Raw genomic sequence first — 17,706 nt, 5'->3', positions numbered from 1 at the left:
TAGGTTTTTTTCTGAAACTGCATGAACTTTGTCCATTAGTGGCCTGTGATAACCACTTGTGCACTGACAACAGAAGAAACAGCCATGAAGTAATACTAAAAGAACAATTCTTAGCCTGGTAAAAAGAAAAGAATGTTTTATTCTATAGCATTGTTTTGCAATATCTTGTTGTATTTAGTTAAATTTACTTTTTCAACTTACTACCAAAAATACCTTGGGTAAGTATCAAGATCAGCTGAGCCTACTAAAAAGACAGCAAGCCAAGTAACAGTATCTGCTGTCTTTATGGTGCTTGTGCAAAATGAATTATAGCAAGCACTTGTTAGTTAGAATAGAATAATCCTAATATAAATGTGGACTTTAGACTACAAAATACTCATCTATAGAATTATTTGATACCCTGGCTGTTTCTTATTTGTTTATTTAATTATTGTCCTATTTGTTATAAAATGTCATCATAACACATGTTGTGCAATATACTTCTATTATACAAAAGGAATTAAGATTTAGGGTAAAATATAATACATACTTCAAATTGGAAAAATTACTTTTATTTAGCTTATAGCTACTTTCTGTACAAAACAAGGACCAAAGGCAATATATAAATCTTACATTAATAGCATTTGTCATTATACAAATAAATTTTACAACTATTTACAGTAGAACATGTTTTAACACACATTATATTAAAAATATTTAAAATATTAAAATTCTGAAACAACTTTTTATTTTATACAAAGTATTTACGACATTATTACACTACTGAAAATGAGAGAAACCCTTTAACGGCTAAATTTGGACGTTAGTTTGTGTAATAAATTAATGAGAAGGATGATGTTTGTACAAAATGTGTGCAAGTGATTCGTATAATGCAGGCAGGACGCTGGCCAGAAGACCATCGCCAGTGCCAGCCGTGGTAACGAACCTTACAGCTACAGCTATGTATGATCACACTCACACTATCACAGCTTTCTGGTAGGCTACTGGTTATCAACAAAAACGTACAAAAAACTTGTCAAGGTTTAAAAAATATCATTGCAATGAAAATATAAAAAAAGTGATAGTTGTAATTCACACTTAAATATTGACCACTGTAGAGAAGTAACCCAATGCTTATGATACATCGACCCCACATAGAAAAAATAAACCAATAACTACCCGTTTTAAGGAGTGTGTATCATCAACAAAGGGTTGATTAAGAAATTTAGCTGAACCAATTATATTTATTACTTGAAAACTAAATATAACCTTAAAATTGTGTGCTGCGCAAAGAGTTTTTATTTTCATTGCAATGTATTGTATTTTACTCTAAAAAATAATCAGTAGCCTAAATAAATGCATTAAGATAGCCTTGTATGTACAATCCTTTCAACACACTTTCAGTTGTATACAAAACTAAACACCACATCACCCACTCATATTCAAGATTGCTAGTTTTGTACTCAGATATCCATATGAGTCTTCTTTAATAGGCTATACAAATTGCCATCAATTACCGGTAATTAAAACTCCAGGACCGAATTCCCAACTTCAATTCCCTTTGATTATAACTGATTTAACAGATTTGATTTTTTAGATATTTTGTACCTGTAACCCAAAATGTTGTATTATTTATTATTAGTAATGTTGTCTCTAATAAGGGCAATAACCAAGGTGGTCTTAATTCACAAGATGTTAAGTTGTAGCCATCTCTTGTTGTATTAATAGATAATTTGTTTTGCAACAGAGTTTCAAAAGAACAATAAAACATTATTTAAGTGTCTATCAACTAAAGAAATTTGATTTTACTAGTACATCATTTAATCACTGAAGATTGCCACAACTCTAAGCATACTTTGTTGAAGGTTAGATGTAAAAATATTTAATAAGGCAAAAATAACATAAAATGTGACAAATATCTGAATAATGGCAGTTGGGAACCCTAAGAGTCTTCTTCACAATTTTTAAAAAATATAAAACTAACATGGTTAAAGAAGTGAAATCTGACTACCCTTAATGTGTGTTACATCAAAGGTGAGGACAGGTCAAGTTACAACATGACTTTGTTGAACGTATTTTACATGAACAGGGAATTTTGAAAATTAGATAAAATAAGTATAAATTATTAATATATTAAAATTAAAAGAATGAAAACAGAATTAAATAAATGGCAGTCTTTAGCATTTAAAAATTTACTGATGAAAGTTTCAGGCTTTTCTAGCAATCTGAACAAGAGTGTGTTTACAAGTACTGGCAATAGCCTCCTAACTAGCGGACTGCCATAACATTGGACTTAGTAAATACTGTTGTTAAAACTACAATCACAGAATGCTGCACTACCAGCTTATTTTGTACACAATACATTACAATACAATCCAGTCTCTTATTTCTCAAAAATATATTACTTACAAAAAGTCCATTTGCAATCCAATTATGGCAGTTATTTAACCTTAAGTACACTTATGTCAATGGGACAAACAGTTTTTGACGGTTACAATAACAACATTAATTTGTATAAATGACTCAAGAAATATACTACTTACAAAGAGAACACTTGAGGTGTACTTACTGAGTAAAATCATATTTTAAATCCTACCTTTAAATGGAATCATCTTTGAAATTGTAATGTAAAAAAAAAATTTAAATTGACATTTCATCGCTTTTATTAGACTTAATAGGAAAATTACATTAATTTTAGATATTAGGTTAAATTTAACCTATGAAAAGACAAATGACAGTTATAACCCAAACGTGTTGATGAAATAAATTAGGTACTATTTTGTGTAAATCCCTGACCACATTTCTACGATATGTCTCAGGGCTGAAAAATACTGCAAAATTATATTTTCCTTTTATAAAGGATGAAAAAAAGACGCATTGTATAACAATAAATATTTAAAATACAATTATTTTTTCTGCAGTAAGATGGTTTCCAACTATCAGCAAAACCTAAACTATTTAAAATACAATCAAAATTGTTATAAAAATAAATTTGAAATATAATCATTTGGACTAGTCTTAACCTTAATTACTGCCAATAGCAGGTTAAATGGAGTTTTACTCATATCATCTCAAGTCAAGTACAGCAACGGTAAAAAAAGAAACAATGTAGATATAGGTACTCTCCTAACTGGAAGACTGCCTCAAAAAAATATAGATAAAAATAGACAACTAGTGTATAACAGCGACCACTAACTTTACATCACAGTTATCAGCACAAAACCTGCCTTATTGGTCTGGTCCCTGATTTGTAGCTTTTTCGTGCTGCATGTTGTTGAGATCATTAGTCGCTGTTATTTAAAAGGCAGAGGTGAACTAGTAAATGTAGTCCACCATGGGGTCGACTTGCTCGTACTGTCGCGGATCATGGTAGAGCTCGGGAGATTGTCTCGGAGGAGGGAAGTTTAGTGACTCTTCTTTAGTCTTCTTGCTCTCGTACAGGGTGCAGATACTGCCGTGTTCTCCGATGCGATAGGAGACTTCAGAAGGGTCGATCCATACCGTCAGCTCACAAGGGAACATTTTACGAAGGAATTCTGGAGGTATCCCGATGGCAGCCCCAGCCTGGGCGATAACAGGATCCATCTTGTTATTGATCCTGATACAGCGGTAAGCAGATCCCTTGTTCGGTTTCAGTGGGAACCAGTGTTCACGGTACCTGCTTTGTAGGACATTAGAGAGCGAGCCCCGGAACATCACCAACTGCTCGTGATTCAGCTCACTTGAAAAGCTACTTAGTCGGAGGAGGTTGACTAGAAATTCAGTAGCTGACGATATTTCAACCAGCATCTTGGAAGTTGTATCTGAAACAAAAACAATATTTTGACTAGACTGAAAACAACAAAGCAAGCATCAATTAACATCAGCAAAAACTGGAAAATAAAGAAGATTATGAAAAACATCAAGAATTCCACACGGTACCATAAAAACTATAACTAAGAAATTACATATGGTTAAATATGTAGGCCTACTTTTTAACATACAGAAGACCATTCAAACTTTGTTGGTTTTTTTTTTACAGGAACGCGCCTAGTCCTGCGCAACAGCTAGTCTAGTTCCAAAGACTTTTTTAGGTTTGGCTTGTCCTCCCAAAGACTTCACCTACCGAAATTTTGATGTCACAGCCGCCACCCCTCTCTCTAAGTGGAGTGGGGTGAGGAGTGTCTTCAACTTTAGTAGCCTTGTCACCGTGATTTTTATGTTATTCATTGGCACTAAATTATCAATACATTTTAAATCAGGTTTGCACATAGTATGCCCCATAAGATAGACGGAAATTTCCACTTCGAAAGGTTAAAAACCACTTAATGATTTTTGAAGGTTATTGATTTGTGTTTAAGGAATCAAAAAGAAGGCACAATTCTTAAATTTGCTCTGACGATTCAATGTAAACAGAAGGTAGGGGAATTTAATACACATTGCAATATAAATACATATTCATAAATATAAATAATATAAAGTCAGCAAGTAGTGATCACTATCCATTTTTAAACGTCCACATTAATTGAATGATTTTATTCACCACAATTTTGACGAGATGAAATGTTTCCAAATAATTTTGCTCTCTATTAATACCTATATATTCATTTTAGAATTTAACACAAAAACGTTTTAATAAAATAAAAGTAGCATAAAATTATTATAGCCTATTATATATCGATAGTACAGTACACTGTATTGCTCACTGAAAACTGACATAGGCCTAACATGACCACTAACGCTAATGCCTGCGCGTGGTAAGTCTCCTGACACTATGCAGCGCTGAAAGAGCTACCATTACTTCAAGGTCATCCAGAAAACAAGTCGACTGGAAGGTACTCAGGGCGAGGAAGCACTGGGGCACCTTTACGCGTACTTTATCTCACATTGAAATGTACCTCGAGAAATTTACCTCGCACAGACATTTTAGAGTTCATATCTTAATTTTTTTTCTGCTCTATTTCAGGGCTGACCACGAGGGACAAGGTTTTATTAATGCTTATCAATCAACAGTTCAATGATCATGTCTAGGATTTGTTGAATGGTATCCTTGAAAAGGTTTGTAGATTCAACTCTATAACAATATCCATTATTTTTTTAGAATAGCCTGAAATGATGTGTTTTAATCTAAAAAGATTTCAATCTACAATCCGCAAAAGTAAGAGGATTTTTATTAGTGACCTAGGGTTCAGTGAGGGGTTCAGATTATGACAATATTAAAAAAAACAAGCCACCCAGTTGAGTCAGTGTTTTGTGTGTCAGTATCTAATGTTTTGCCCACTAAGTAATTCTGTATCTACCTAGGCTACATCGTTGATCCTTTCACGGAACACAAGAGATGACTTGAGTTTTTTTTTAAACAGGATGAAAACAAAAGAAATAAAACACTTTGAGAACTTAACAGCATAAGTTAATTAGAACACGGTGTTGGCCTTTAACACTCCCTTAACACTCTTGAGTGTAAAGTAATGTGAAGGAGGATTTTAGAGAATGAAACTAGGAGTAGGTCATGTCGGTTCTGAGAAAGATCTACTACTACCGACCAGCAACAACACAAATATCTCAACTAAAAATACACCTACGGAGGAAAACTTTGTGAAGTCACCTGTCAGGGATTTATTAATTATTATGTTAGTTTATTATTTAACGTTCATTATATATTAACTCTTACTATCAATCACTATTTCAACCCGTTCCAGATATCGCTATCTACCAGTATGCTTTTATAATAAGTTCGTCACAAGCCAATAAAAGCTTAGGCAACCTAAAATAAGTTTAGTTATCCTAGCACCAAGTTAAAGGATGGATAATATTGTCAATGTTAATAATGCTGCGCTTATAAAAGTAATTTCTTGCTGTCAGGAACAGAAGAGCTTGTTTTGGTGTTTAGGACAAAGTAGTATTGAGCTCTCTCAAAAATCCATTCTACTAAACAACAAAGAACTAACATTAGTCAGGATACACGTTTGCACCTTCCCTTTACATAACAAAAAAATAGTGCACCTACAGATTTTCAATAAGCCAATCCCTTCTGGGTCCTATTTAAAAACATGTGGGGGGGGGTCCTACCCAAAGTTACTTCATAGCCTAGCTTTAAATTTATACAGCCTATTAAGAGCAACTTCATCTGAGGAACTCTGTCTTATTTTTTTGAGGAATTTTATATGATGATGATTATATGACTATTTAAAATTTACTGCCACAGCTAACTCATCACATTGGGAAAAGGCGGATGGTTGTTGCAGACAGTTAAAAGAAATGTGATTTTTTCTTAAGCCTTCGACCAGAAAGCCTGTGTAGGTGCAACAGTTGAATGACGATAGCGACAGGTAAGACATATCATTCCATGGTTCATCGTTTAATAAATTAATTTGGTAGGATGGTAGGGTTAACTAAATTTTTAAATCTAAGTATTCTTATTCCGTGGGACCCCCAGTTCCATGTCACCGCTGAACTGTGCAACAATACTGAATTTTTCAAAAATGTGTGGGCTTGGTAGATTTTGAGATTGAGAATAACTTGTCTGTACAAAAACCTACAAAACCCTTCACAGACATCCTCTATTAAATTCAACCTAATCTTTGATAGGCCTACCCGTTTAACAAGTTTTTTTTTTTTTTTTTTTGTGGGGAGGAGGTAAAAATGAATTTACCCACACTGAGATGCTCAATGGCCTTAACTAATTTTAAATAGAAAATACATATAGACTAATATAAGAGAATAATAACTTCCAGAAAAAAGATTATCAACCCCGATCCTGAGATCAGTCCTGCAACTTCCTTTCAACAATCGCTAAAAGCCTCCAAATAATGTTTCTACTCATCTAAAACCCACTTGGCCACAGCCTAAGAAGTCGGCCGCAGGGGTGTAAAACGTCCTTATTCAATAAATAGGTATTTGGTTAAAAAGTTGGGGATGATTAAACGTAGAAAATGGCTCAAGCATTCTAAAAATAATATAAATTTACCTGAACAGTCATTTTCCAACTCTCAAGTACAATTTTTGCGAAACAATATAGGATACTCTGAGGATTATTTTCCACCGACGCTAGGCACGAGCCCGGAATCGTTTTGGGATTGGCTCAAAAATGTCATATTTGTTTTGAATTAATTCAAGAACTTGACTTGAAAATAACTTGAAAATTACTTTCAGACTGTTTACCCTATCACAAAATCACCGCATAATTGTGACATTTGTTGTGAACGTGAACATATTCGAATGTTATCTCCAACGATTGTGTCAACATAAAGAACATTTATTACTCGATCAACATTATACAGAATTACATAGGCCAGCTAGATTTATGGCCCAAAAATGTCATAAACTTAATTAGCAAAACCCTCATGGATCATAAGCTGGCACAAAAAATCTGTTGATGTTCAACAAATGCTCAAGAAGTGTAGGAAGAATCAAGAAACTGAACAGTTTTTTTTTTATAACAAAGATAAAAATTAAAGAGACAACCATCGTCACAGGAAGATCGTCTGTGAGGTATGTTACCCTGTCCTTCATATCGCCAATAAGTATATATACGTACTAGAGTAGACACCAAATGGAGGTTATCGATACGTGACCAGCGCTGTTGCAGAGTAGCGTCAGCGGCCCAAACTACTCCACCTCGGGCATGTTGGTAAGGCAGTTTGGTTGTTTGAAGCGAATTTGAATTTCCAATATTGGAAATAAGCTATTACCGTAATACTCATGGTAAGACCTGGACCGATTTAGTTTGTTTTTTTTTTAGGTCCCTAGAACCCAAAAACACTATCCGTTAGAATTTATATATAGGCCTACAGAGTGTTTCCAAATTGTCTGGACATATTTTCTGGACTTGTTCCTTGGGCTAAGACAAACATAAAATGCCATATATATAAGTATGGGTCTAAACAGCCTAGATTTCTGTTTGTCGGTCTGTCTGTGATTTTTAAGAATTATTTTATATCTTGGGAATTTTTTGAGATAGAAATTTAAAAATTAGTATAAATATGTATTTTAGTACGTAAACAGAGCTTACAAAGTTTCGGTCCAATATCTCAAGCTGTTTCAATAACAGCCATTTAAAATCTTTGATGCTAATTTCATAAAAACCGTAAATATTAGGACTTCCATATTGTTTATTACCTTTGTTATTTTACAGAGCAGTAATGGTACCTATATTTTCATACCTAATTTTGATTGTTTCTCGCGTTGTTCACAGATATTGTTTCAATAGACTGATAAAACTTATTGCTAGGTATATATATTATATAACTTCATAACTTATAGAAACAAGTTATAAGTTGTGAGTTATAGGTCACGATAAACCCTAAGCTATAACATAGTTTTAACCTTTTGTCCTGGTTTAGTAAAGTGCCACTCTACGAAGGCTGAAACTATACCGCTCCTTACTTATAGTAAAAAGAATTTCTCGGATCATTTGTAAACAAAATGTATTATTTACAGACCATTAATTTATTTTTTTTATTTATCATTTATGTTATTTTTTTCAACCAAGGCTGTGTTGTTGACCAGCATAGCTGGATAAACTGTGTCAATTTTTAAATAGCCTAGATTATATTTACAACAAATAAAATAAGACTATTAACTTATCTTTCAGGAAATAAATTAAAAAGATTTCAAAGAATAAAACTTGGCGAGTGACTACACAGGTGATGTGCACTCTTAGCGGTATATAGATTGCTATTAAATTGTTTTAGGGGTGAAAAAACTTTTTCGGGACAACCACTGTCCTAGAAATGAATTGAATCTGGTTTCAACTAGGCTAAGTTATTTATTTTTAATTAAAAACAATGCAGAATACACTGTCCATCTTATTTTGAGTAAAATATTATCTTGATATGTATAGCCTAATAAATATAAACTTTAGGAAATATAGCGCCGGTCGCATCTCCCCAGTACCGTCTTGATCTACTAAAAAATCTGGTTGTCCTAATTTGATGTTAAACCATAAACTTTACTTAGTTGCTTATTAATTAAACTAAACAATGTATCCTAACGTAAACATGTGTATTACACCATAGATAATATGTAAAATTATATACAAGGTGATTTGTACTTAGTGTGACAAAAATTTTTTGGTGTAAGTACAAAGTGAATTAAGTGTGATGATGCATATCAAATGTTCCAAGTCTCAAAATTAGCTTCCCAAAAAGTTATTTTATGTTTTTCAAAATTAACCATGCTTTTAAACTAAATACAGCGATTTCTCAATTACCTGTATATGGATTTGAGTAGATAATGTCATTTTTGTGTTCTACATAAAATTTTGAACAAGAATAATGGAAAATGACGGAGGATCAGTTGTAAAAGCTCCACTGTAAATAGATTCAAAGATAAAAATTAAGATGTTTGATAAAAATTTTAAAATCGATGGTCTATTGCATTTTTCACACCCTGTATACAAGAAAGTGTCAGACTATGTTAAAAACTGCGCCATTTTATAAGCTTTCCAACCATATGCTACACTATTGAGGTTTAGATATTTTTTTGTTTGTTTTAGTGGTTTGAATACCAGAAAACAGGGAACTTTTTTACTGTTCAAGCTGAAACAAAAATACAACTTTTGCTTAATACATGCCAACTTTCTATGTTTTACATGTTAAAGACACCATGCTTTGTACTCTTCAAACCATTAAAGCGTACATAAGCAGACATAAACCTCAATAGTGTAGCATATGGTTGGAAAGCTTATAAAATGGCGGAGTTTTTAACATAGTCCGACACTTTCTTGTATACAGGGTGTGAAAAATGCAATAGACCATCGATTTTAAAATTTTTATCAAACATCTTAATTTTTATCTTTGAATCTATTTACAATAGAGTTTTTAAAACTGATCCTCCGTCATTTTCTATTATTCTTGTTTAAAATTTAATGTAGAACACGAAAATGACATTATCTACTCAAATCCATATACAGGTAATTGAGAAATCACTGCATTAAGTTTAAAAACATGGTTATTTTTGAAAAAACATAAAATATTTTTTTTGGAAGCTAATTTTTGGACTTGGAACATTTGATATGCATCATCACACTTCATTTACTTTGTACTTACATCAAAAAAAATTTGTCACACTGAGTACAAATCACCCTGTATAACACTTAAAAACTTGGTCTCTACACTGAAAAGTAGCGCCGGTCGCAAGGTTTGTTATTTAAGTTTCTAGCCGCTATAAGTATGGCAGGTCGAGCGCCAATTATATGTCAGTTGTGAGTGGGATGTCAGGAGGTCCATTGTGTGTGTGCTCGAAATTCAGCTACAGTAGACTCCCTCTTATCCGGACATCGGTTTAACCAGACTACACTCGGCTGGAATGACATCTCTTTAACCGGAAAAGTTTAATCACCACATCGGTTTAACCGGACTAGATCGGCAGAAAGAGGGCGGTACTGAAATGACTGTTCTTGTGGGAAAGATTTGAGACCAGTGATCACGTGTTTAAATAAAATGCTCGATTTAAATGGTCCGTTTTAAAGAGTTTTCGGGGACGTCGGTTTAACCGATAACTAATACCTATTGTATTTACCAATAAATTAAAAATTTAAAAAAATATTTTTATAAGTTTAAACAGGTGTTTTTTGTTTTTATACTGTAGCATCGGTCGCGAAAAGTAAAGCCACAATGATCAACAGTCAAATGTTGATATTGCTTCAATTAAATATGCTGGTAAACTCAGACAGTTTTAACTTACTAGAAACCAATAAGTTATGGTAAGTTTAGTCCTGGCATTTTGGGTTATCTCGTAAATTATGACAAAGGCGCCAGCAAGGTCAAATAAAGTGACCGGCGCTACATTTGTAACTGATGTGACGGTAAGTATAGCGCCGGTCATAGGCCTACAATATTAATTCATACATTTTAGGCCTAAGTATATATCTTAGGCTACTAAACTTTTAAGTAAAAAGTCAATCATATGGGCCCCCTACAAAGTCTTTTTCCAACTTCAATTACAATTCCATAAAAGCAAAAAATAATAATGGGCCTAAACTTAATACGGTGCGGGCTAAATAAAAAAAGGTTTTATAAATTATTTTTGGGTCCATCCCAAATAATTTGTTTCGCCCATAGATTGTTTTTATAGACTCTGTTATTTTGTTCAGAGGGCTTGTTTTATTAGAATGATCTCCTATGTAGGCTAATAGATTGTTTTCATAGATTGCGTTTTGTATGCCTAGTTTAGGTTTTTTTTTCCTGTTATGGCTGGTATTGAGAATGATCATGCTTTTTGTCCATGCTGCAAGAAATCAGTATTAGATGATGAAAAAGGCGTGGAATGTGAAGGTTTTTGTAAGTTTTGGTTCCATACTAAGTGTGTTAATATTTCTGATCATGAATATGATTCAATGTCCGAGCTTGGTGACAAATCGAGGTGGTTGTGTGCAACCTGTGGTTTGAGGTTAGATAACCTTACCAAGAACGTGTTTGACTTGGAGAGTATCATTAACCTGAACTCTACTGTAAACAGACTTATTGACATTGTAAAAGGTGTAGTTTCAGATAATGTGCTATTAAATGAGAAAATTGATTCAATTTCTAAAAACACAAATAGTTTACTGACTAATTTTGTGCACAGTGACAGTGGTGTTGTCTGCACTAGGCCTAAGGAGAAACTTTCTCGTAATACAAACAGACAGTTTATTCCATCACAGTCCTTTGGACGTTCGACAGATTTCCGTAATTCATTTGAAAACTCTTATCCTAATGACATCTTAGACTCTGATAGTGTAAATGCTACTAATCGAGGTGAGACTGATCTTGTGGTGAACGTAGAGTCTAACGTTTCCACAGTTCTAACCTCACAGTCTGAACACTCTCAGGATAAGGAAGGTACTGGTATCATTGCTAGAAATACTCCAACTCCTTTAAGTAGTGTAGGTAAAACAGATAGGTTACTCTATAGTACTGTTGTTTCAACCAAAAAGACTCGTATAACTGATAGGCCTACTCTGAAACGAGACAGTAACAAAACGAGACCAGTTGTAATTGGCTGTAACGAATCTAAAGATGGTTTGAAACATGCAGAACAAAAAAGGTGGGTTTTTGTTTCTAGGTGTGACATAAACACAACAACTGACGATCTTACAGTTTATTTAAAAAACAGTGGATTATCTGAGGTATCCTGTGAAAAACTGACAACCAGGCATTCTAATTGTAGTAGTTTCAAGGTAAGTGTGCCCGAAAAAGACTTTTCTTCAGTTCTGCAAGGTGGTTTTTGGCCCAAAAATATTTTGGTAAAAGAATTTGAGTTCCCTCGTAGGGTTTTTAGGCCTAGACATAGTGGAACCGGGTTAAGCAAACCTATTTTTTTAGCGAACAAAAGTCAGTAGGCGAAGAAAACGAGTTTTGTCTGCGTCTGCTGCATCAAAACGTGGAAGGACTTGGAAATAAGTTTGACACTGTAGAGCTGTTTCTTTCGGAGCTTGCTGCGGATATTTTTGTCTTGACGGAGCATCAAAGGCGTGAGGAGGATATTCACTTTTTTAAGTTTGAGGGATATAGCCTTGTTGACTCATATTCTAGAAATCTTCATAAGGGAGGTGGTGTAGCTATCTACATTAAGGATCATCTCAGTAAATTTGTATCAAGGTTCAGGCCTACTTGGGTTAAAAATTTGTGCAGCGATTTAGACTTTGAAGTTGTAATGGCTAAGATATGTATTGGTGTTTTCATTCTATTTGTGATTGCTGTATATAGGTCACCTAATGGAAACCTGTCCACTTTCTTGGAAAATCTTGAAGTTGCGTTAAATAATATTCCAAAAAGTGACAGGGTGAGAGTTTGTATACTGGGTGATCTGAATATAGACACTTTGAATGACAGTAATGAAAAGAGAAATTTGTTGGATCTGACTGAATCTTTTAGGTTAGTGGATATTTTAGGCCATTTGCCCACTAGAGAAACTTTATCATCTTCATCTTCTATTGACCATATAATCACAGATGTTAAGTTTACAGAAGCCAAAGTGATAAATGGTTTTATATCTGATCATTATGCACAATATGTAGATGTTAAAGCTGTTGTAGCTTACAATTGTACTGATACATTTTTGTACAAGCGCAAATTTAATGAAGTAAATGTAGCTAGCCTTAGACATAGTCTGTCCAGGGAAACTTGGGATCCAGTTTTTGTTCATATGGATGTTAACGATAAATGGAAGGCGTTTTTTGACATCCTATTGTGGCATTTAGATGTAACTTGTCCTGTAACTAAAATTAAAAAGAAAGGTAATGTTCATAATAAAGCTGTAAGTAAAGTGGTTCTGAGTGAACATACATTAGGTTTGCAGGAAAGTATGATTAATATGCATACTATTTTCAAACAAACTGGAAGTGAGATCTACAAGGCAAGGTACACACGACTTAAGTATCTTTTTCGCAAAGAAGTAAAATTGGCAAAATCTGAACATATCAGATCTAAAATAACTTCATCAGATAATGTTTCTAAGAGTGCATGGTCATTTGTAAATAGCATTAGAAGTAAGCCTGGTTTGGAATCTGGGCCTAAGAGAAACATATCCCTTGTAGAAGGTAATGAGGTAATTGTGGATCCTGTTGCTGTAAGCCAACATTTTAATGACTATTTTGTAGATATTGTTAAGAATGATGCAGTAGAAAACGAGCTTAACTTGTTTCAAAACCAGGGTACTGATTTTATCAATACTCACTGGGGAGTTCCACTAACTATTAGTAATGAATCTGTTGTTTTGATCATAAATAGCTTAAACAACAAAAGCTCTTCTGGCTGGGACAGCATATCTCCAAATTTGTTAAAGAAATGCAAATCTGAACTGGCTCCTATTTTGGTGCATTTGATTCAGACTGTGTTATCAACATCTATCTTTCCAGATCCACTTAAACTCACAATTGTTAAACCATTGTATAAGAAGGGGGTAAAGACAGATGTTCAGAATTATAGGCCTATTTCTCTCACGTCTACTTTTAGTAAAGTAATCGAGAAGTTTGTTCTTGGGTGCCTAATACAATTTTTTGATGATCACAAAATTTTGTCAGATTTTCAGCATGGCTTTCGGAAGGGTCGGAGCACTATCACTGCTGCTGTTGATTTTGTTCACACTGCTCTTGAAAAACTTGATGAAGGTTGTAAAGTGGCAGCGCTTCTGCTAGACCTTTCGAAGGCCTTTGATCGGGTTGACCATTCTATCTTATTGGCAAAACTGATTGGCTATAAAGTTCCAGGATGGTTGGTGAGTCTGGTGGAATCTTATTTAAAAAATCGCCAACAATGCACCACAGTTTCTTTTGATGACGGTACGACAGAGAGAGAACATAGGTCGGAAACACGAGTGGTAACCTCAGGGGTTCCGCAGGGCTCAATTTTAGGACCTTTTCTGTATATAGTTTATGTAAATAGTTTTATTGTCATGGATAATGTTTTTGCATGTATGTATGCAGATGATACTTCTGGTCTGTGCTGGGCAAACAATATGGTAAATCTTAAAGCTTTATTAACCAATTTTTCTGAAGCTGCCAATGCTTATTTTTTGGAAATAGGTTTAAAGGTAAACTTAAGTAAGACTGATCTTGTACATTTCTCAATTGGTCGCAATGTTCCGGCTTTTAGCATCTCAGGTGATAATATGACTCTGGAAGGTAATGATTTTTGTAAATTTCTTGGAATATTTTTTGACAAACATTTTACATGGGATAAACACATTGACCATGTTGGTGCTAAAGTCTTGAGTGGTATTTCTTTGCTAAGAAGACTTTCAAACTATTTGGACTGTGAAACATTAAGGTCAGTCTATTTTGGAGTGGTGTATCCATATCTAGCTTATGGGCTTGTCCTGTGGGGAGGTTCTTTTCACACCTATACCAAAAGAATTTTTCTGTTACAAAAAAGAGCTGTACGTTTGGTAGCAAAAGTTAGCCCAAGGACTCATAGCAAAGGCATTTTTGTGTCACACAACATTATGACTTTGTACGCAATGTATGTATACCAGGTTATATGTTTAGTTAAATTTAGCTGTAGTTCTGGTATTTTAATTGCTAATGTAGGACAAATGCATGACCATAACACTAGACAGTGTAATGATTTTTTCAGAGTGAGAAGACATTTCAAAAGGACAGAGAATAGCCCTTATGTCAAGGGAACAATTTTTTTCAATAAGCTACCAAACTCCATAAAGAAACTAGAAGGTAAAAACTTCAAAATGGAATTAAAAAAATGGCTTATTAATAAATGCCCAGACAGCCTTGAAATGATTTTTTAAGTTGAAGGTATGCCTATTGTGTAAGTAGATTGGTTTGTTTGCCTCAACAGGATTGTTTTATTGTAGAGTAGAAAGCATGGTTTTGTTCTTTCTAACTTAAGTTTGAGTTTTTTTTGCATGGTTTGCACTGTATGATATGCTACTTATTTTATAATCTAAGTATTTTGACGATTGCAATGCATGTTATATGATGTTAAAAGCAATAAAGACATTTCATTTCATTTCATTTCATTTCAGGTAGAATAGTGGCAAAAGTTAAAGACCTGTTTAGTGTTTAGGCCTAATTACCATTTACTTAATTAGCCTAGTTCATGAGATGACATGAATAGGTAATAGATATTGATCTATAAAATGCAAAAAGAATAAGTTATCTCTACATTCAATGTTGGTAATATAATAGGCTCCACGTTGAGAGGTACTTTTGACAACCAATTAACCCTAGCCTTCATTCAATCTGGAACAGGGTTAAAATTGCTCAATATGAAGAAGTTTAGAACAAACGAAGGTTAGAACAGTAACAATAAATTAATTGGGGTGGTTAGGCTTTCCCGACGACTATTGATACGTTGAAAATAACAACAAAAAAAATACTTAAATATGCTTCAGTAAAACACTACTAAGTTACCAGACTTCATTATTTTGATAATGGGGCGATGGGCCATTCCATTTTGTTGACTGGGCTAGTAATGCATAATGATGACTACGTAATTGATCAATCCATAAACAACAATTTAATAAAAGTAATTATAAAATACATATAAATACCTGAATGTTTTTAATAAGGCCACCACAAAAGCAGCTTACAACTGGATACACCAGCACAAAAACTACCGAGACGAGACTTCAAGAAAGACTCAAAATGGCTACCAATTGGAAAGGCCGAGCGAGCGAGCATAGGCAGACGACGAAGAAGGAAAATAGACAGTTTTCATACAACAAGACAGTGATGCCAGCTGTGCGATTTTTACAATTCTAATTATCATCTTATATGTGTATATATAATAGTAATAACTATTAGTTCCATTGCCAGATTAGTAATTAATTTACAAGCCATATGTCCGGGTTTAGTAATGTCGCACTCTACGAAGGCTGAAACTGTACCTCATTACTTAACTTATAGTAAATAGAATTTCTCGGATCATTTGTAAACAGAATGTATTATTTACAGACCATCAAACACTTATCGTCCAACAATTATTCACTACCGATCAAACGCCGTAAAGAAAGTAGGCCTATGCATAAATTTCAAAAACGAACACAATGGAAATAATCAATAGGCTACGTAGGTATTGAATATAGATCAATACATGCAATTATAGGTCACGATAAACCCCAAGCTATAACATTGTTTGTTAATGATGGACTCATGCCTACAGACAATAATGATTATTAAATAATAAAGTTGTAGCAATAATTAATAATAATAAGTAATCTAAATCTAATATAACCTAGGTGGTGTAGTGTAAATAAAAATACTCACTGATTGAGACTGTTAGGAGAGGTTGTTTAAAAAACTAAACTATTTTTTCTTCGGTATACGCTAACTACACATCTCCGATTCACTGACTAACGATACCGACTGTCCGAACTAAACACGTCCTAAATTCAGTCTGGCCATGGAACGACTCGTTGGCAACATACTACCAACTTTCTTGTGCCCCTCCTTTCCTGTTCCTGAGTCTCTGGCCAATCACAGGGCGGCTTAGTTCCCCACTCCAAGCTGTCCGAACAAAAACACACTGCAAATCCTTTGTTGAATTGAAAATCATAAGGGTGGGGTGGGGAGTTTACGTCACCAGGCCACGCAGCGTTGCCAGTTTTCCACTCAAAGAGTATTATATTAGGAGACGGTGATATCTATTTATTTATTTATTACACTGTAAACAGCATGTTTACAATGTGTAAGCTACATTACAGTTATTAGAATATTATAACAAAAAGAATAACTACAGTAACACTAAGCTAATATGTTAGAGTAAAAAGCATACTAAAATAGATCCATCTTGCTTGGTAATGACAATAACGCTGATATGCTTACAAGGAATAGACATCTGAACATAAAAACATTAACATAGCATGCTAAAAATGTCTGACAGAAAAATAACGATTGTTAAAACTAGATAACAATTAAAAATATTACGAAGCAAATGACAAAAGAAATATTAATCAGACAAAACTAAAAAAGGATTATATCGATGATAAATTATATGTAAGAATGCAAGAAATGAAATGTTGTTTATAGTTCGTCACTGTACTGGAAACAATATTACATATTAGTAACTCTATTTAAACGCGGTGTAGCCTAATAATGGCAAAGTTTTCATTCAGCTTATATGTTTCAACTTTTCTGTAGTGTGAAATTTTAAAAAATGACTTGATTATAGAGGCAATATTAGGACTACAGAGTGAGGGCCATCAACGGACTCGACCCCTTGACCTCTAAGGTAACAAACAATTACCTTTAAACAGTACTAGGCTACCACTACCTAAATGTATCGTGCAAATTATTAATATATTTAAATA

The 17,706-nt window shown here is 33.8% G+C and overlaps 1 protein-coding gene across 2 annotated transcripts; it reads right to left on the bottom strand.

Moving 5' to 3' along the window:
• Nucleotides 1–535: 535 nt before the first annotated feature.
• On the bottom strand, nt 536–16,818 carry LOC128998291 (protein BTG2-like). 2 transcript variants are annotated; one of them, XM_054424366.1, is made up of 2 exons: nt 16,664–16,818; nt 536–3,782 (listed from the first exon to the last, which is right to left on the bottom strand). In XM_054424366.1, exon 2 carries the CDS (start codon nt 3,766–3,768, stop codon nt 3,295–3,297), a length of 474 nt encoding a protein of 157 aa, XP_054280341.1. In that variant the 5' UTR covers nt 3,769–3,782; nt 16,664–16,818; the 3' UTR covers nt 536–3,294. The 2 variants fall into 2 exon arrangements, with proteins under 2 accessions (XP_054280341.1, XP_054280342.1); XM_054424367.1 differs by lacking the exon at nt 16,664–16,818 and adding an exon at nt 15,949–16,041.
• Between the last annotated feature and the right edge of the window lie 888 nt (nt 16,819–17,706).

Source organism: Macrosteles quadrilineatus, unplaced genomic scaffold (assembly GCF_028750875.1).
Source record: "Macrosteles quadrilineatus isolate MER2022 unplaced genomic scaffold, UCM_ALF_1.0 Scaffold_7__1_contigs__length_78375512, whole genome shotgun sequence".
Classification (NCBI taxonomy): domain Eukaryota; kingdom Metazoa; phylum Arthropoda; class Insecta; order Hemiptera; family Cicadellidae; genus Macrosteles; species Macrosteles quadrilineatus.
This window is presented reverse-complemented; position numbering and strand designations above follow the sequence as displayed.

Coding starts and splice junctions, on each gene's coding strand:
- LOC128998291 (XM_054424366.1), bottom strand. CDS start 3,768: ATGCTGGTTGAAATATCGTCAGCTACTGAATTTCTAGTCAACCTCCTC.